Below are 21,446 nucleotides of genomic sequence, written 5' to 3'. Positions count from 1 at the left end.
CTGCCTTTCGAGGAAATAGGCGACTGATTTAAGCCACCTTCTTAGCGGCGTGACCTCGTTTTGTGCCTCTTTGTGAAACGGTCGTTTCCAACCCGGCATGCAAATACCTATATTCTTATTGCTGCAATGTGTCCATATAAACAAATGGCGCCGAGTTCTTGAGCTGTGAGGAAAGGAATTGGGAATATTTTAGAAAATGCAGTTTATTAAGGACATTTAGGACCTTCGAGACTTTAGACTTCACTACAATATTGAACAGTATTGAAAATGTGACGCATTTCTAGCATTATTTTGATAATATCTTCCTCTTCAAGCTTTGCACTTGAAAACTCTTTTTTATAAATTGCATTTAAACATTATTGTATTCTCCCTTCTTACGTTACTTACTGTATATGATCTAAATTTACGCTAGTAAAAAAAAACGGAAAAAATATACACGTTCTAGAAGGCCGAGCATAAAATTACTGAAATGTGGAGTTCTTTCTAGGTCGTAATTTGGCAAGATGAATGCGTCCTCTTTTTTTTTTTTTTTTGAAGTCTTGAAAGTTTAAGGGGAGATGCGAATAAAAAAAACACTATTTTATAAAAAAAAAAGTCGGGTTTAATGTTTTATTATTTTTTAATCGTTACAGTTGATGTATAAAAATAATGATTGCAAATTATCACCGCGAACTTATTCAGATAAGCATTTGAAGACCTCAAGGCAAACCAAAACGGCATGAATTTGAACCATTTTTCGCTGCGTAGTTCTTCAAGCCGCGACGTCGCCTGCTATCGCCTTTACGTTGAGAAGTAGGCCTAGCAGTCTCCTCTCCATTTCAGTCTTCTGTAGCTTCAATTTTTTACTGATATTTATTAATAAAATATTAAGGCGAAAGCCTAACATGGTACCAGCAAGCGAAAAATCGGCGGAGTTTTGCCCGAAAGATGGTCACATCAATACGTCATCAATCACGCACCTCAGAAATAAAACGCAAAGAAAAGCACAGCAGCGCAGATGCTTCGTCACGCAAGCCGTCGTGAAGCCGGTGGGGTTCGCCGCGCCTGCGCAAAGGGGGGGGGGGGGGGGGGGGCGTGACGTCATTAATATAGCGTGTTGTGAAAAAAGGAAGACGTGGCGCGCAGCTTGTAGGAAGGTGCTGCCTGTGGGAAATGCTTTGGCATTCCTACCTGTAAAATGTCTTCACTGTCTCTGCCGATTTTTTTTTTTTATTATTTTCAGCGCCGCGAGTGAAAGAGCACCTACAGCTATACATCTATGGAGCGTTCGAACGCGTTTTGCTTTTATTGTACTTTTGGAGAATTTTCAGTGTTTGTGCACAAGAATTTCTGTTCTTAATATTGTCCTATCACAACCAAATTTGGCATTCATATACTTTAGAATATGTAAAATGCAACTATCTAGGTTTGGTTAAAATGTATATATCTTTTTATATTAATGAAAGAAAATAAGAAACCTTTGTTAAACCCTTGAAATGACATTTTTGCTATTTTTATTTATTTTAAAATGAAAGAAGCGTCGCACACATTAGTTTTGTTCATTACACTCAGTGGTTTAAACGTAGTACATTAATATATTTTAGTAGGCCTTTGTAAGTGTCTTGCCATGCCTCACGTGTGCACAAAAACATGTTTGTTTTCTGCATGCACATTGCATTGAGAAACTAAAAAAACAAGCTATATCAACCCTTACACCAGATTTATAATGGGTTCATTAAGCACCATAAACTTCAAAAATTTTAACTTTTAATTTCCCCCGGCGCATATCCCCTTAAAAGTAGTTCCCTTTATGAAGGGCACATAAAGCGGGGTTTGAGTTCGTATTTTCGGGGTGATAACTGACTTTTGGCGCCCTTAGCGTACCCCCAAATATTTTATTTAGTATCATGCCGGCCTTTTCCTCCATTAACACGACAAAATATACCGGGTATTTGATTTTCGTACGAACAGAAATAAAATAGGGAATGTCAGCCAAACGGATGCCGTCTGCACCGTGTATTTATAAGTTTTGCGGACCTTAGTTGAGGGAATAACCAATGCAGCAAGTTTCCCAGTTAAATATGTTTTGTTAGCTGTTTTGCTATATGTTGTATCGGTCAGGTTGATATGGGAGTATTAACTGCAGGTACAATTACAGGCCAGACAAGTTCTAAAAAAAATTTCGGCAGAGGTAATGGTTCTTTAAACATTTATTGATCAGTTTTCGCGTGTTTTCACCCTACTTAAAATTGCGCGCAAATAGAGCGCCACAAGTGCTGGCCACAATAGCGTTAAAAAAAGAAAAGAAAAAGGAGCACGCCGGCGGCGTCGTTTCTGTCGCCTATGCGGAGAGCAAGTCGTCTGCTTTTTGCGCAGGAGTGGCAGTGACGTCAGAACGACGCCGAACTCTGATTGGCTGATTGAAAAAAAAAAAAATAGTGGGTAAACCTCAAGGCATGGACCATTCAAATTTACCTACTATATATTTTTTTTTTTTTTCAATCAGCCAATAAGAGCTCGGCGTCGTTCTGACGTCACCGCCACTCCCGAGCAAGAAGCAGACGACTTGCTCTCCGCATTGTTTGTAGAGTGTAGAGAGCCTAGATGTTAGAGAGGGTCCAACTCAAACCATGGGGAGCGTTTGCAGTTTAATGGTGGACGCTTCCATCGGAGATTGGTCGCAAGTGCGCATGCTCTGCGTCATCGCGTAGCTAGGAGAAAAGCGGGCAGAAAGGCGGAGACGCTCGCGGACGACCAACGCGTTCGTCACCTGTATTGCAAACGAGGCCCAGAAACCACGTGACTTCGATCGAGCAGTTGAACACTGTCTGTAATACAGGCTCCCAGATCGTTCCTTGCCACCTAGTGGTTGACGGCGCCTACTCGTCGGGAAGCAATTGTGACGAATTGCGCGGGCCTAGTGTCCCGTCATTATTACGACGGGTTTCAAGGTTCTTACAAATTCTGCGAGCTTTTTCCGTGGCACAAAAACTTGAGCGAACGTAATCTGAGTGCAGCGTCTAAATATGACCTACCGATGAAAATTATCCGTTTGCCGCTAGGGGAGCCCTGGTCGGCGCTTGAGTTATGCCCGCTGCTTTCCTGCTGTGACGTCGTTTCAATCACGTCGTCACTATCTCGGCAGCTTCGACAATGCACTGCCGAGATGATGACGTAACTTAAATGACTACGTCAAAATTTTCGGCGACATTGTGGGCAGGGCTTCGTGCGCTGTTTTTACGTTAAATTTTCACATCTGGTGAAATACGCGAGTACTAAATAATAAATATCTCAAAAGCCATGACCGCTACGACTCTAACGTTAACCATCAAACCAATAGCTAAAAATTTAATTAAAAGTTTTTAGTTAACTAGCCACTTTACTGTAATGGTTGGTCCGTCACCTGACGTCCGCCGAACCTGATGGATACATGGTGAACACAGAAGACGAGTAAATTTCACCTATATTTTATTTATTAATAATGTTCCCAAATTGAAATCAGACAAATTGCCTATGTATAGGATTCAGGTCTTTGCGATTGTGGGGTTGAACAAAATCCGTAAATATATTGTAAGGTTAATTTTTGCCGAGAACTCGGAGCTTTTCGGCGCTTTCATCCACTGTACGCAACATTCTAAATTTATCGGTGCGTTCGTTTATGATACATAAGATTCAGTGTTTTCGGATGTTAAGCACCTATAGGTGGAGAACAGCATTCACAAGTGTAGCCCTGCAGTCTTTCATACGCAATGCAACTAAGGGGTGAAACTTGGGTGATGTGAATGATGTGAATTTATTATACGCGAGGACATAAGAAGCAAGCCTGCAGTGATTAAAATTCACTCAGCTGCCCCGAGACGAGGTCTTCAGATGAATGTGCAAATCGGAATTCCGGTACTCAGCAATGCGTAAGGCTTCTTCCCCATTAACCGTGCTCACTTACATGGACAAAAGTTGTCGACAACGATGTAGTCGCTTCCGAGCATTCTAAAACTTTGGCATTCTTTTGCTTAATAGCCTGAGAGGTTCCACTTCCTGCTTGTCGCATGGGCGTAATGAAAGTTTTACTGAACCTTTCAAATCCTTGTCTCCAACGCGAATGAGCAGGAAGTTTAATATTCAATAAACGGAGGCCGGAGAAAGGCAAATAGACGAGCAAAAAGAAGTGCATTGCAGGAAGGTTTATTGAAGCGGAAGGAATGGCTAGACGGGGCCCGAACATTCTGTATAAAGGTAACCTGCTTTCATTTGATGCAACGGTAAAATGTTCTTAATGCATACAAGCAAAAGAGAAAACAAAAACTTAATCTTAAAAAAATTTGTCTCACAATTTATTAAAAAATAAACACCGACAGTTTTGTTTTTCTTAAGTGGCAGCTTTCAATATGTTCGAAGATTTTACTAACAAGGAGTTAAATTATTCAGTGTATATACCGGCAAATGTTTTCTCGAATTATACCGATATATACGAAAACGAAGGACCTTATATATATATATGGGCGGATTCACTCGGATTCAGGCAACAAGGTGCAGTCGTATTTTTTATTTTCCTTCAATTGTTTTATATTTAGAGGCGCATGTTCCAAGAAAAACAATACTTTTTTTTATTTTAATGTCCTGACATTTTCAGTTTCCGAGCAAACAAACCTCATAGTAGGAGGAAAGGACGACGAGGTTTTGATGATCGTCATGTTTGTCGTTTCTGAATCACTCTCAGTCCCAAAGTATTAGAAAAATAGCTTCTATATATCTTTTTTTTATTGTAATATATATGCAAATATGTAAAACGATATTCCAAATACTGTTTATTATTCGGCGCTCCAATCTTTGTAAAACTCCCCAAACATATGCCTCCACGAACCACTGTAACCTACACTGCGGATTTTTTTTAGTCGATTATGTTTAGTATTGTTTTTAAAAAATTACCGCCTGTAGAACCTTTCGTTGCCTTCCCCACTGTGCAAAAGTTTGAGTTTTTATGATGTAATAGTACTGAGAAATAAATTATGAAAACGAAGAAGGTTTTCACTTTTTGTTCAATATCAACACGCTATACAAAAAAAGAAAAAAACATTTTCAATTTTTTTGTTTGTGTCACGCTCTTTTTACATTTTTTTTAGTCAGCATACATTCTTTTAGATGCACATGCACTAGTTTTAAGTTTTAAGCCTCTAAATATGCTAAAAAGAGAGCAAATGCCGATGGCGGGTTTATGGGTTATGAAGAGGCCTCGAGGCTAAACGGTCCTAACTATATATATATATATATAAATATATATATATATATATATATATATATATATATATATATATATATATATATATATATATATATATATATATATATATATATATATATATATATATATATAAGACGTTTAGTAAATAATAACATGATATACATTATTGCTTGTAGATTAAAGATAGACAGACATATTTACGAGTATCTCATTCAAGATAGTGACACGTATAATGTGCACCTCAAGGGCGTTATGCGTTACGTAAGATATTTGAATTTGTTGATTTTTGGTAATGTGAAATAAAATATAGAACACAATGAGCTTGAACAATTCGTTACTTCCAAGTTCAAGGCTTTTTGTTTTTAGGCGACCACAGTGCCATAAGTTCATTACACACAAAATGGCACAGTTTCTACAAATCATTTCAGAGGTTCTCGAAACTGTTTTTATAAAGCTATTTGACTACTTTGATTCTTGTAGTATAAATATCAACTATACACGTGACCTCGGGGGTCACGTCACCTCGCGGTTACGCCGACGGTGACGCCGCTCAAGCCGGAAACGGGCCCCTAAGAGCTGCGCTCTAAAAGTGAAACTAAAGTTTCCTTTGAGTGGTTAACGATGTATTTATCTACAGTGAGCGATGAAGATATAAAGTTTGGGGTAGTACAATACAGTTATACACAAGCGACGCTCGAAAAGAACGAACAGGGAATTCAAGTTCAGTGATGAATTTCCTTAGCAGTCCTAGCTTTTCGCACTCTTTTCCCGGTGGAGACTTCTGATGGTTGCTTCTACCAAACGGGGCACGAACGGAGACCACACTGTTAGCAAGTCCCGTGTATTTGGCAAATATTTGGGGTGAAAAACACGCCATTTACACAAATCACCATAAATTTACACGATGAGTAACGGATAATTCGTTCAGAAATCATGCGAGGTTGTAAAAAACGTGTTTTGGTTCGGTCATACACGCATAACCGTGTAGCCGACCTCGAAAACACGCATCGCCCCCGGCGACGACCGCGGCATTGCCGGCTATCGAAGCACCGGAATGCTTGGGGACACACTTAGAAAGGTCCGTCGAGACAAATGCCGCGGAAAGAAACATGTCTCGGAGACAGATATGCACCAAAAGCAATTGTGCCATGTCGCAGGACGTTGGCGAAACCCGCGCTTACCGGGCTCGCCGCCATCTTCTGGTCGATGGCAATGCGGCTCGCTTCATGTCGCCCATGTTTGTATTTAGTTTAGGGGTCCTGATAACAGTTTCTAAGAGACCACAAATAAAGTTATGGGTCTAATTATTCGTTCCAAACAGTTAAAATGGATATAAAAAGCGTGTCCTCGATGTGAACACGTGACATTGCAGTTGGTTTCGTTTTTGCTTCAACCTTCAACTGCAAGCGATCTCGCGATCTGGCCACGGCGCAAGCGCAACGCCGATGTACGCTGGAAGCAAGCGCCGGTTGGCTTTCGTTGTTTTTGTTTGACCGGAGAAAATCTGGCAAGTACGCATGGCGTCGCTACTGTTTTGGTTTGACGGGACGCGAGAAGCTTCGCATAGAGCCGATAGAGCTTCGGAGTTTGCGAGCACATAGTGAAGACGTGACCGGAGAAGTGCCCCTGTGATGTTCCTGGAAGACGGAAAGTAGCATTCGTAATCGTCGTGTGTGCTTTGAAAGCGAAGGGAGTCACAGGGTCCACGAGTTCGCAACCACAAGCCAAGGTTCACGACAGCGCGGCGTTGACTTCGGCGATCTCGTTCTGTTTGGTGCAACCCGGCGATGCGAAATAGAGCTGAAACATTCGTCGTGTGTGGTGCGGTGCTTTGTATTCCGGGTCTGTTTGAACCACGCTTTTAACACGGAGCGCGAATTGTTTGTTGCGTGGTGGAGGTTCAACGGGTACAGTCCCGTCGTCGTCAGCTGATCCGGTCCAGCTGGTCCGGGAGGACGCAGCGAGCGTTTATAAAAGTAAATCTTCCCTCGTTCCGTTTTGAACTGTGGAAGTATCCCGACACATACCGTGAGTAAGAAGCAGCGGGCGTTTTCAACAAAATTACGTTGTTTTAATTGAATAATGGACTCCGGATTGTTGTCTTAAATTTGCCGTTTTTTATGCTTCGTGTTGGACTGCGTTTGCATAGCGACGCACACCGCTCGAGTATGATTCGGTCCTGCAACGAGTTTGTTGCGGCAATCATGCGGCGTGAATAAATAAGGGGAAGGTTTCCTATACCTGCCCACAGATGCATGTACTGAGACCATTTTTTATGTTGTGAACGTAGTGCTCTTTCTTTATCTTGGAAGACGCGTTGGTGCATTTATTATGGTACAATCACTTGAGAGTTGAGAAATTAGAGAGCGAGCAAGCTTTCTCAACTTTGTCTCTTTCTCTCTGGCACTGTCCTGTTTCAGTTTCAGTAGGCATATCTACTAGCAGGTACAAACTGCTCTAAAGCAGGTAAAAAACGGGAAGCTTAGGACGGTGCGGACTCCGTGTTTTGCGCTTTTCGCAAGGTGACAGGGTAAATGCTTTTGTGAGATATGCGGAATATGCAAGCGATTTTGTTACGCCCGTCGTTTGCGTCTCTCCAGCAAAACGAATAAGATGATCTACTACAAAGGCGCAATCACAAGCCAAGATTTAAGATAGCAGTCGTTTGCTTCGGTTATCCGTGTAGCTGTATTTTACCCTGCTCTCTGCAACACCGTGTCATGACGAAGAGCTGGAATGGGCACGGTTTGTGCTGGCCTCCGGGTTGACAGAAACCCGCGTCGCCCGCATCGGCACCGAGTGCGCTTGGGCTGTTGATGCTCCAGCCTTTCATCCGCGGCTTGTCGCCAGCTCATCCTGCTGCTCAACGGTGAGGAAGCGGCGAGAGTAACCTCGGAAGTGAATGTAAATCCTCGTTCATTCAGTTATCTGGTGTCAAAGTGTGGAAGATGTCCAACGTGTACTGAGGGCGGGAACTACGAGCGTTTTGCCTTGCTTTTATAACCGAAACCAGAACAACGAGATAACTGCCTTGCGTACTCTAAAATGACGGAAGCAATAAGTTTCAACAGGTCGAGTACGTCACCAGGGATGTAGGCGAGACGGTGCACACTGTTTAAACGCTTGCAGTATCCACGAGTGGTACCAGGAAAGCGACGTCAACAGAGAAGGAGCTCGCGATTCAGCATAATACACTGCTACGGGCCCGTGTATCTTCAAAGTTCGGGGTGGTGGCAGTATAAAAAAAAGACGCATCAGCGCCCCACACCAGTGTTCACGAATAACACCGGTCACAAACTCCCAAGCCCCACCGCTCTTCTCGACACCGACACGACATACGACAACAAACTGCATCAAAACGCCCCAAAAGTGAAGGCGTCTGCTCCCGTACTGCAACTGCTGCAACTAGCGGAAGTGAAGTGTTGGGCGGATGTCCGGATGTCCTTCACAAAAATATATAAAAAATGCTTTGCGCAAGGATCATTTTCATTTATTATTGTATACGTAATGACAAAATCCCAATAATTTGTTTTTCTATCTGATTCATGCTAGTCGGACTGCTCATAACACTGGTCAAGCAAGAAAATAACAAAAATTTGAACTTTTTCATGACCGGTTTAAGATTTATTGTTAACATATCATCATTTATTGCAACGGACTAGCATTATAGATTTTGCCTCCATATTTTTTAAATGCAAACAGTTCTAACACGCGGCTGTCCATTGCGCCGTGTTTTGTGTATTCTTCTATAAATCTGTAATGGTCAGTGACCAAGGAGCTCACCCGCACATGTCAAGCTTATATGCGCCGCGGGAAGAAATGGATATCGAGTAGGAAGTGTCGGGCGTTGTGTCGGTTGTTGTCTTTGTGTGTATGTCGGTGCCGTGCAGCTGTGTGTTGTGTTGCCTGCGTTGTATGTAGGGTTGCTGTGTGGCCGTGGTCGTTCCCAGTGTTAACAGACTCGTCTTTTTTAAAAAAAAACAGGCTGATAGAAATCTCGATAGGTGGCGCAAGTTACCGCCCGATTCTAAATAGTTTGCTCAAGTTATTTATCCATGTGAGTTCGGCATTCGTTTTTTTCTTTTTTTTTGTCTAGCGGCTCGTTGAAGCTATTGACGCCGCCGACCGCCGACAACAGACGTACGTACCTTTGCAAGTAGCTACGTCCGCCGCTTGGAGACTTTACTGTGTATAAAAGACATCGAACGAGAACTAACGCGCCCTGTGTGCTTTCAATTCGGCTGAAAGGCGCGCGGCTCGCTGGGCTCGTCTCTCGCCTGTTCTCGGCCGCTGGCCGCCATGCTTCATAAGGAACACGCTCGAAACGGTTTTGCGGAAGGCAGACACGGTGTAGCGTGTTAAGTTTACACAGCACCTCATGTGTAGACGAAAAACACAGATGGCCTCGTGTACAACGAACACGTTTCGACGTGTCCGCTATGGGACAACGGTTTACACGTCTGGGCGTGTTATTTTTGCTAACAGTGCAGGCACTGAGCCGACGGATTCCCATTTCTTAATATCTTATCCGAACTTCTCGGGGTTCACGGTGGTCAAGTTGACAATTCGTGTCTTGCCTTGCTTTGATGTAAGCGCCGACACGAAGTATCGAAACGTGAGGATTGTAGCATTTGCAGGCTCTCAAATGTAGTGTAGTGCGGCATGGTGCTTTAGGAGGACACCTATGCCGTCGCATGCGTTCTTGGCGTGTCCGCTCCGCTTGCAGTGAAAAACAACCCTAAAAAAAGGTCACTTTCGCCCATTTCGTAAAACTGAAACCTGTTCTTAAAGTGCTTCACCGCACCATCCGAGATATATTTTAACGCTGTAAAGATGGGTTCTTCTTCTTCGAGGGCCTGAACAAACTTCATTAGCGCGAAGACGGCGTGCGCCGATTCGTGACGAGTATCGTCTACTGATAGTGGCGAAACTACACTCATAGAAAAAAGGGTATGGATAGTCCTCCTTTAGGGGGAGGAACGGTCTTGTAACCTATGTTCCTTTAGAAAGGGAGAAACTTTCGTCCCTGAAGCAGGGGAGCAACTAGTTCCTCCGTCGCCTGCATCTCATTATGGCGGCCCTGAATCGAGCAAATCGAGCTCAATAAGGCTTAACGAGGACGCTACGTCTCTTGTACGGGACGAGACGAGCAGCAAATAAAAGCGTAACACGAGCTTTTCGCGAACTGTGTTTATTTCCGAAGCCAGATTTCCCCCACAGGTACAGAAACTTGCGTTTCGAGAGCAGTTACCCGGTCTTCTCGTCGACAGCACTGCGATGTTAAACGGAGACAACCGACACCCAGTTACTTCGCGCAATTTGCGTCTTACCTTCGGTGTTCCTCGAGCCACAATTCTTTCGCCAACCGCACATCACGGAGAAATGGCAAACCAATCCGCGAAACCAAAGGTTGCTCTTGAAAGAAGAAACTCGAAGCCGCTGTTCATCGCGTAGCGTTAAAGACGGCTAAATCGCTTGCCACCAGATGGCAGGGTCAAGCAGAGTAATTGCAAGTTGCTAGGCTAGGTGGCGCTAGGTACCGCCCAATTCATGTGCTACAAAAAATTATTTCATTTTTTCAGACCACTATTGCGCATGGGGATCCTCAACTATACACACATTACGTATAGTACACGCATGAGGTGAGCATACGTTGACCACATACAAACATCAATACAGCGGCACACCACATTAGCCCGAACACTACACCCGTCCTCTGCGTTTCCGTCTTTTATACTGGTCGTTTTGAAGTTACGGAATATTTCGGTGACTGCATGAGAACTAAAAAATATTACCAGCATGTTGATTTTTTTTCCAGCAATGTCATCCTCTGAGAGTATTTTTAATGGCTCAGGGGATGAATCTCTTACTAAAAAGCAAACGCTCGATCACGCCGTAATTATTTGAAAGCAATAAATCAAGCCGCTCTAATGCGGTTCGTAGCCATGAGTTTGTTTTGCAGCACGGCACGTCGTAGCCTGTATTTCTATTGTACTGTTTGTTTTTCTATTTGTGCTGTTCGCGCAAAGCTGCAATAGGTGAGCGGCGTTTGGCAACTTCCGGTTCCATAAGGAATTTCGTTTCACTGTTGACAAACGACGCCAATGAGCTGCGAGCCTGTGCAAGCAAAATACTAAAACCTCCAGACTGTAGTTTTCAGAACCATGCTTAGACAGGCTTGCAGATCATCATCGTCATTTGTCAGCAGCTAAGCAAAATTTCCTAAGGAACCGGAAGTTGCCAAACGCCGCTCACCTATTGCCGTCTTGAATTCATCTCTGTAGAGCGGATATTCACTCAGCTGGAAGTGATGCTTCACGGGCTGAGAAATCGCTTTTCGATCAACTTGAATGCAGTCAAAGCCGCGACTTGCGGCAGGTGGTACGGAGCTACGCTGTGGCGAGCTCGAAAACTTCCAGCGCTCATCCCAGCGCGCCACTTGGAGGGCAGTTTCTCCAGGAACCGTGGTATATTTAAACAGCAAAATAAAGGGTAGCTTTTTTTTCGATTTTACCTAGTATTGTTTTTTTTAATGCTAAAATTCCACACAGTAAATATCCGTACTTTCCGTCACGATTTTGTACTGTTGTCCTTTCCCCAGAGCGCAATCGCTCTCGGGGACGAGACAACCGACAGTCACATTGTCCACTGTACAATAGGAGCTTACTGTTCAGACCAGCGTTCCAACATGACTATCCGCACGTCGATCGATTGCACCTAATCCCTCAAGTGGTCTTAAACTTTTTAATGTAAAGCGGAATATCAACATGCGACAACCCGCCCCCTCCGATCACGGCCCGACCGGCGGCATCAATGCCCGCCGGTTTACGATCTCATCTTGTTGTTACATCACTGAAACGCGAACACACAGTCACATCGGCGATAATTCCAGTTTTCTGTTCACAACCCACAACACTGCCATCATGATGTTACTGCTATGTTGCTGACACGCACAAATACAGAACCACGTTGAACGCCGGTTGCACTTAGCATCGGAAAACAGAACCGAACTCAGCACGGAAGGCACCCAGGCAGCCGGCAGCAAAACCTGCCTGTCTTGGACGCAGTTCCTGCGATCTCCATAACGTCGAAAACGTCGACGCAGTTCCGCGTGGTTTCGCTACTGTAGTTCCGTGCCGCGTGAGTCCCGCAATCCGGAGACGGCCATCCTACCCAGTGTACGTGGCGGTGCTGGCACTGCTCTGGAACTTCGCTGTTTCTAGCGGCTTCGTTTGCTCGTTTGATAAAATTAGTGGTAAAAACGTCAATGCAACCGAAATGTTCTGCACGTTTAGACTAGAAGACGGAATTACAGGCGGCCTTCGCTGCCGCTGGAGCTCAATCAACTAAACAGCTATTTATTAAACAACGTGCGCGACCTGCTCGAAAAACGAAACCGAAAGAAGATGAGTCGGGAGGGCGAAAGCTTTCTCCCGTCTACTTGGGAAAGGGGAAAAAACGTTTCGTTCCTCCCCTTTTTTCTTGTCCTCTTGGGGGCGCGTCAGTAGAAGGAAGACGCGCCATTGCTACTTTTTTTCTCCATTTTTTCTTAGAGTGTAGAGCTGGGCTTCGTTGCAACGCAAGTGAAAATACTTGGTTGCTTCTTTTGCCAGTAATACCCCTGCATTTGCGTTTGGAGTACTACGCTCCAATTTTCGGGGAAGTCGAAGTGAAGCACTATAGACTTGGGTGGCGGATTTGCGTAAGCATTCCATATTGCCTTTCTTCGAATGTCTTTGATATATTCATGAGTGATTTACTTTTCGACGCCATATCTCGTCAATTTTATACACACCACCACACAGTGTTTTTTTTTTTTATCAACTCTCCCGATTCTAACGTTGCAATTTCTATTTCTTACTAGGAATCGATATGTAGTGTACGCGCACTTAGAATCTTCGCTCGAGGGCTTTTTTGCACTCCTGGAGCGCATACAGGCTTCTGTAAGTTGGCGCACATGCAAAGCGCAGTGATGGAATTCCTAGTGAAACATATCGATGAGGTGTTGTTGATTGACGCTAACAGCAGTTCGAAGCTCGCACAATATACGCGCACGCCTTGGTCCCGGTACGGAGGATCTTGACCCCTTTTGGGCGCAACGTGTAAACTTTTGTTAAGGCAAGCTTGATATCTGTATTCGCTTTCATCAAGAGAGCGTACGATTTGCGAGTTGAGCGAATCATGTAGCGTTTGACAATACACTCCTTGGTTCCCGATATGATTACGGTAAACACATAATTCTTATTCGGGATTTGGATGGGGCAGTCCATCTTATCTTCTAAAAAGTATCAGCGAGCCGTTGCAACATCCGATTCTTTCAGCTTGTTTGAAGCGCGCGGATCAGGAAGCGTAAATACTCCATTAGTTGCCTTTAGCTTCCTCGATTTGTCAATCAAATACTGAGTAGCCGCAGGAACAGCCTTCAATATTTGTTGCTTTGTCATTTCGTTCGAAAACAACGTCAGCAACTGACATCTGCCCTTGATTAAAGTGCTCGTCTCGAATGCTTCTCGAACGTTCGCTTCCCATTCCGCGGACATTTTGTGAGGAGACGTCTTATTAAGTTTCTCCTCTGGCACTTCATATCCGTCACTGATCTTGAGCCGTATGTTTACCTTCAGAGCCTCCTCGACTTGGCTCTGCTTTCCTCCAGAGTATGAGCGAAGAGATTTGTTTCGCAATTCATCGGGCATTCTGAACAGCGACAACTCTATATCCAGTGATGATACGCACTTGTTAAGCTCGATGACAGACGCTGCCGTGTCAACGTAGTCACTCCCTTTACCAGAGGGTCCAGCTGCGCCTGCTTCCAGGTAGTTACAAACATGGGATGATAAAATCCTGAAGCAGTTCTTGCTCAGCTCGTCTGTCTCCAGAATGGGAACAGGGCAAGGATCCGAAATTCGCCTGAGGGAGTTCAAATCCAGTGCGGTGACACACTTGAAGTCCTTATTCCGTAGAACCATTTTCTTGTGCCGGCGTTGATAATCGGCACAATAAATGCGGTACGCACTGTACGCTTCCGCCATTGCTTTGAAGGATCGTGGCACTCGAAGTTGAGAAAGAGGTTTCTTTGGTCTGTGCGATCTCAAGCGTATACCAGTGTGGTCGGCCAACCAGCCTTTTGAACGTTTTTGTATTTCCTTTCTCTCTTTCGGGATGGTGCCGCCATGCGACTTCCCGACCCTCCTTCCCTGATGCGATGCCGATATCTCTTATTGCGAAGGTCACTAGTGTCGATAGGGAAAACGTTGCAAGCGAAAGAGCCCAAGGCCCGCGGCTTGCTCGCTATTCCGTGGGAGGCCGGGAGGAGTTTTACGGCGTCTTCTGAACGCGATAGGAGCAAGGACGCATTCATTTACTATCGTCGATATCTATCCCTTAATTGGGTTGTCCTCTCAACCTTGTTGCTCAGCGTCGGGTAAAATGACTGGCAATCTCAAGAAAAAAAATTAAGAAAATGAAACATATCACTATTGATATATTTACAAACTGTGTAGAGGGCTGCTCAATGCGAATGGTGTCCCCGTTGTTCTCCTAAATTATTCCTTGGAGTATTATTCCCGCCACAACTGACTGCATTGAACATGACACACACATTGCACTCGTCATGAGCCTGCCGTCGGAAGGCACAGTTCTCGAGCATCTGTAGAGGCGCGAAACTCCAGATAAATGATTTTAGAACGTTTACAACCGAAAATAAAAACGCGAAGAAAAACGTGACAAAAACAAATAAAAAATATTTTGTTGTGTTATTAACATGACTTTCGCATTTATATTTGCATTTATAAATCGAGGTTTCCAATATAGGAAGTGTATTTTACTCTAATGTTTGACAATATTTTAATTGACATTTCTAACATAGTATAGATAATGTAACAAATAGCGCTTAGGCTTGAGGCCTCTCCAATCATGGAACCGGGAAAAATTGTCTGAAACCCGCTTCGGCAGTTGAGATTTTATAGAGTGTTTAGACGCTTGAAATTGCAAACTTGTTATTATGTACCTAACGACATCAATGTCTTTTACACGATTATTTATTAAACGTCTCTTAGATTCTTATAATCAAGTATAAAATATGCAGCTATAACCGTTTAGATTCGAGGCCTCCTCATAACCGATAAACCCACCATAGGCATTTGCTCTTTTATTAACATGTTTAGAGGCTTAAAACTCAAAACTAGGGCACCTCTAACGGATCTATGCTGGCTAAAACAATATATATATAAAAAAGTGTGAAAAACGTGACGCTGTAAGAAATGTAAAGAAACACAAAGCTGTAAAAAAAAATGTATACTGCGTGCAAAAATTGAACAAAAAGTGAAAGCCTTGTTTGTTTTATAATTTGTTTCTCAGTACTAGTACATGATCAAGAAAAAAACTTTGCATAGTGTGGTAGGCAATGAAAGGTTCTACACGTGGTAATATTTTAAAAGCTATACTAAACATAGTTGGCTCGAAAACAATAAAAAACGCAGTTTAGGCACAGTTTCGCGAAGGTGTGTTTGGGGATTTTTACAAAGATTGGAGCGACGAATAAGAAATAGTACTTAAAATGCTGCTTTACTCACTTGCATGTATATCATAGTAAAACATATAGAAGCTCTCTCTTTAATACTTGGAGACTGAGAATGATTTAAAAACGCAACCAAATAAAAAAAAAAACTACAACTGCATCTCGTTGCCTGAATCCAAATGAAACCGCCAATACATATATATATATATATATAAGGGGCCCATTGCGATATTTGGTAGAAATTTTACAGGGAAAAAGGCCACGATTGATCGGAATTTTGCGTTTATAGAATGGTTAGAACGCATAAATTAGTTTGCGCCACACACACACACAAAAAAGAAACCCGAAAAACATTTTAATTTTTCTCACTTGAGGTTAAGAGGGTTTACTCGCAGGTACGCCAAAAACAAAAACTTTCTTGTGTGGTTTCAGCTTGAACGAGGTTTGAGTTATTTTGCCTTAACATGGCTGGAACATTTTAGATCAAGTTGCCCTAGCTTTGAGACGCATACCGTTCTTTTGCGCCTCCACCATATGCGTTAGGCGGAGTTCTTGTAGCGCTCTTGAACACGAATTCCTTCGGGGGATATATCTCGTTGCAAGCGTGCAATTTTTAGGCCTGTAATGTAACGCATTAAATGTAATTCGTAACGTGTGCAAAAAGTTGACGCCTACTAGTATTATCCTTAAAAAAAAACTCTATTTGCAAAAAAGCAAAATCAGTGTCTGAAAAATTTAAACAAAAAACTTGTATTACTGTCTAGACATGTTAATCTCAGGCTGCAAATAAAAAAAAAAAACTAACTTGACGCAACGACATCTGATAATACAAATCTCGAAACAAACCTACACAGCCCGTGACATGCATTTTCTATGGGACCGATGGCGATTTTATGCTAATACTAACACGCAATAATCACGCGATGTTTCCGGCACTAAAACTGAAAAGCGAGACTAGATATCCGTAACGTCTTGTGAAACCAGTTCATGGCGGTGACCGTGACGCTTCTTGATCTGCTATAGTTTCAGGCACGCATTAGTTAATCCCTCCCGCACGTACAGAGACGTCCGAGGCGGCGTTAGCTGCATTAATAATCACAGTGCGACAATGCGTTCTCCGTTTTTTATTTAATGTTACAGTCTTACGGAGATTTGTACTGGAGCAAGCTCTCTCAACTTCAGTATAAAAAGGGGCTTCAGGGCCGATAACATTCAGCAGTTGGACTTTCGCAAACTCTCATCTTTCACCATGACTGGAGTAAGTGCACCGTTTTTCGGCTAAGGCGGTGAATTTTGAAGCTTAATGTTTTCCAATAAGATTATTCCAAGAAATAGGGCTCTACCAACTTCCTAAATCTTTAAATGTTTCTATAAACTGTAACTCTAAGGACCTTACAGTTAGTACCATGACTGGTTTCTTGTAGGAAACAGCTATGTATCCCTACGCTACGATGGCTTGGAAAAATCAAGGGCGACTACAAACGAGTTATTCACTTGCGAGAAACGTGTGGCTAAACGCTTCTTGAAGTTAAAGTCAGGTATAATTTTTTGCACTCATTGAGTTTATATAAAATATTTCAAAGTACCAGGAATAACCACGAAGCAGGTAAAAATGAAGTCCAAGATAAATTAAATTAGGGCCTGAGGATATATTTTTAAAGTCTATACAAACGTGCTTTCCAGTTGGAAGGCTCGCATTAAGCTTTATACCAAACTTTCCCCTGTCTTGTAGAAAGCATCGAAGACACTTCGGTAGTTTCAGACGTCCGTAATTCAACGGACTTACTAAAAATAATTAGCGCTTGTCTTGTGTATTTTTTCCCGGCGCATTTCCTATGTACCCCTTTCACTCGCGACCGCCCTTACGTACTCCTTTCGCTTGCCCTCGTTTTTTTGACCACTGATTTTATTATCGGTATTCATTGTGATAGGTCTAGGATTTCACCTAGTACCGGTGGGATATTTAGCTGGACTACCAAAAAGCATATTTCCAAGAGTTAGCTCTAACATGAGAAGGATGTCTAGGCAATACAATCGATGGAGCAATGTTTAGGGTTCAAAGCATTTTACTGTGTGTAACAATACGCTGAGAGCTGGGCAAAAAATTTGAACTAGATTTGGAATATAAAGTTTCTCCCAAGGCAGACTAAATGCTTCATTTTTAAGTGTGTCGAGGAAGTGCTATATATAGAAATAACTACAAAATAAAGAATAATATCATCGTAATGCATTAGAAAAAATAAACTTTTGAAGTGCGCTTATTTTGGAGGATTGCCTACAGATAATAGTTTACTGCCATTAATATGTTGCATCAGAAAATCTAGATATTCTCTGTGGTTTGCCACAATCCGGAAAGCTTTAAAACTGTATATACGTTGCGAGCCCAGCAAGCAAAGCGAAAATATTTTCAGCAGTCAGAGATAACATTACTTAGTCGCATTTTGCGAACTCACAGGGAGCCACATAAAAGTATTTTCTGCCTGAACATTTATAATATTAAAACACAAATGAAATATATGTTAAGATGTCTTTACAGTTTTGACTAACGTGGAACAGAAGGTAATTTTGTCCTACATTTTTTAGCTTCGTGCCTGTCTCCTTCTGGCTCTGGCCAGCAGCGCCCTTGCTGGTCAAATCCATGGTGGCCTTGGTCACGGCATCGTCAGCACTGGCGTTGTCAGCTCTGGTCTCGGCTACTCCGGCCTTGGCCACTCCGGTCTCGGCTACGCTGGCTACGGTGGCTACGGTGGCTACGGTGGCTACGGTGGCTACGGCTACGGTTCCGGCCTTGGTTACGGTTCCGGCCTCGGCTACGGTCACGCCGTCGGTTTCGGCAACGGCTTCGGCTACTCTGGTCTCACCGGCTACACTGTTGCTGCTCCCGCCGTGAGCCGTACCGTGTCCACCTATCACGCCGCTCCAGCCGTCGCCACCTACCACGCTGCTCCAGCTGTCGCCACCTACCACGCTGCTCCTGCTGTCGCCACCTACCACGCTGCTCCAGCTGTTGCCACCTATGCCGTTGCCCCAGCTGTCACCAGGGTCGCTAGCTACCAGCCAGCTGTCGCCCGTGTCGCTACCTACCATGCTGCTCCAGCAGTCACCCGTGTCGCTACCTACCGGGCTGCTCCAGTCGTCACCTCTGGCTTCGGCGTCTCCGGAGTCGGCCACTCCGGGCTCGGCTACTCTGGCTACGGTGGCTACGGTGGCTACGGTTATGGTTCCGGTTACGGCTATGGTTCCGGCTTCGGTTATGGAAACGCCGTCGGCTTTGGTAACGGCTTTGGCTACTCTGGTCTGACCGGTTACACTATTGCTGCTCCGGCAGTGAGGCGTACCGTGTCCACCTACCACGCCGCCCCAGCCGTCGCCACCTACCACGCCGCTCCAGCTGTCGCCACCTACCACGCTGCTCCAGCTGTCGCCACCTACCACGCCGCTCCAGCTGTCGCCACCTACCACGCCGCTCCAGCCGTGACTAGGGTTGACACCATCCATGCTGCTCCAGCTGTGGCCAGCTACCAGACCTACCATGCTCCCGCTATTGCCACTGTGGCCCATGCCCCAGCTGTCGCCACCTACCAGACCGTCCACGCTGTCCCAGCCGTTGCCACTTACGCACACGCTGCTCCAGTCTACGGATACGGCATTGGATCCCTCGGCTACGGTGCTGGCCACTACGGCTACGGACATGGTCTTGGAAGCTACGGTCTGAACTACGGCTATGGCCTTGGCACCTATGGCGACTACGCCACCCTCCTTCGCAAGAAGAAGTGTAAGTACCTATTTTCTCGAACCCTATTTAAGAGATAGTAGGTTTATTTATATTTTACCCTAAGCATTATTAGCTGGAACATTGGGAACTTGTGATGAATGATGGATCATTTCTTTTTTTTTTTCAGAAACGGATTCCCGGACCGAAATGTTACAAGGCGAAGTCACTGGCGTGCTGACTTTGTATCTCAACCACCAAGTGCAATAAATATTTTGTGATAAACTACGAAGCGTTCTTTCCATTTGACGTAAAATTAGGTTCTTGCTCTTATGCGGCTAGAACAACAATTTGTCCGCGCGACTGCTAAAAGTTCGGCCAACACAGGTTTGATTTACCGCTCTGAAAATATTCGTGTAGTATACATGTCTCTAATATATAAAAGCAAATTCAAAATTGGGTACTTACTAAGATATTCGGTTATACCGGCTGTTTCACTGAAAATAAAGAGAAAAAATCTTATTTGGTAATTTAGTATAACGATAGGGATCGAATTATAAAGCTAGTTTGCGTCATCCAAAACACATATATTCGTAAATTTGAGGAAACACAAAACACACAGAGCGCGACAAGCGTACTAGACACGAAAGTTACACCCTGCACATAATACAGGCGCCTGACTGGCGGAGCAAAAATGCGCTGGATAAGCAACTGAAAAACTGCGCGGGCACTTCGAAGTTTTACTAGGTATTTCCGCGGCCCCAGAAAACGAAGCGCAAGCTTTCAATGTCTCTCTAAAATGGGCTGATTTGTTGGTGGTCTGTGATGCCCATCAAGTTTCCAATTAAACTTCCTCTTTATTTTCCATAATTCTTCTAATTATTTTCCATAATTATCCATAATGCTATGTAGCTGATTAACTAGGCCATGTGGCACTGACCAATACAGTACTTCACACAATTTTGAGGGATACAGTTTTCACATAAAACATTTTACTGGAGTTCCCTGAAACCCGCATAATAGCCTGGAGCAGACTTGTACGTAATCCGTTACAAGTAACGAAATTACTTGTAATCCTTTACATTTATCAGTAATTTAGTAACAAAATAATTACATATTTTCTAGAGTAATTTTAAAGTAATTCCCTTACATTTTCACGCAACGGATTCCTTGTAATCCGTTAAATTTTTTTTTGTCAGAACCAGCCCCCCCCCCCCCCCCAAATTCTAAATGAAGTTTTTTTTTTTTTTTTTTTTTTTTTCATTTTTGTAAAGTCGAGCGCAGTGACACTGTCACGCGAATCGACCAGAGCAAAGGGAGGCTTGGCACTCTTCAGTTCCGCAAAGCCTTTTTTTTTGCAACACCAAGCCCCTGAATCTATCTTTATTTTAGACCCTAACATCAATGTCAAAAAATCTAAATAAACAATTCTACAACAACATAAAAAAAGGGGGGGGGGGCAAGTCATTTCCGCTTTTTTCTAGTCCCTTTGTTTTTCTTTGCGATCGAAGACGGGGAGAGGAGGACATTAAGTGATTGTGCGCCTCCTAAAAAAACTCGAGGAGGTAAGTGCACAGACAATAACTAACAATGTCCTTCTCGGTTATAGTGACCACGACCATTTTCATAATGTCACAACAGGAAAGAACACGCTCCGTCTACCCTACCCTTTTCGTGAGTCAGGTTTTTGCGAGCACTTAGAAAATGGCAATGGTCTTCCTTTCTTCTTCTTCGTCTTGTTTTGCCCCAGCAGGACGCATCTTATCTCAAGCAGATTTTTTTACAAATAAAACACAATGGTGGCTGACGTAGACTTGATATTCTGGGCTTCAAGAGAGAGTGAAATTCGTGAGTGGGGCCATAGCGCGGCTTACTTAGTAGTCTACCCTCTGCTGCCCGTGGCATCAGCGGACGTCTATCTGGAGAGCACCGGAGTAAACTGCAGTCGGTCCGTGCTCCGTGCGTTTTTGAATGGCATCAAGAAAGGTACACACGGCAGA

General features: G+C 43.7%; 1 protein-coding gene across 1 annotated transcript; it reads left to right on the top strand.

The window, feature by feature from the left end:
- Positions 1–16,772: 16,772 nt before the first annotated feature.
- Positions 16,773–19,732, top strand: LOC115317498 (fibroin heavy chain-like). The gene is made up of 3 exons (XM_029977152.4): positions 16,773–16,992; positions 18,318–19,509; positions 19,637–19,732. Coding segments are annotated over exons 1-3 (1,203 nt in total). The 5' UTR covers positions 16,773–16,983; the 3' UTR covers positions 19,639–19,732.
- The last annotated feature ends 1,714 nt before the right edge of the window (positions 19,733–21,446 follow it).

Source organism: Ixodes scapularis, unplaced genomic scaffold (assembly GCF_016920785.2).
Source record: "Ixodes scapularis isolate PalLabHiFi unplaced genomic scaffold, ASM1692078v2 PGA_scaffold1__304_contigs__length_218370807, whole genome shotgun sequence".
NCBI lineage: Eukaryota > Metazoa > Arthropoda > Arachnida > Ixodida > Ixodidae > Ixodes > Ixodes scapularis.
Note: the sequence above shows the minus strand (reverse complement) of the source record. Positions and strands in the feature narration are given on the sequence as shown.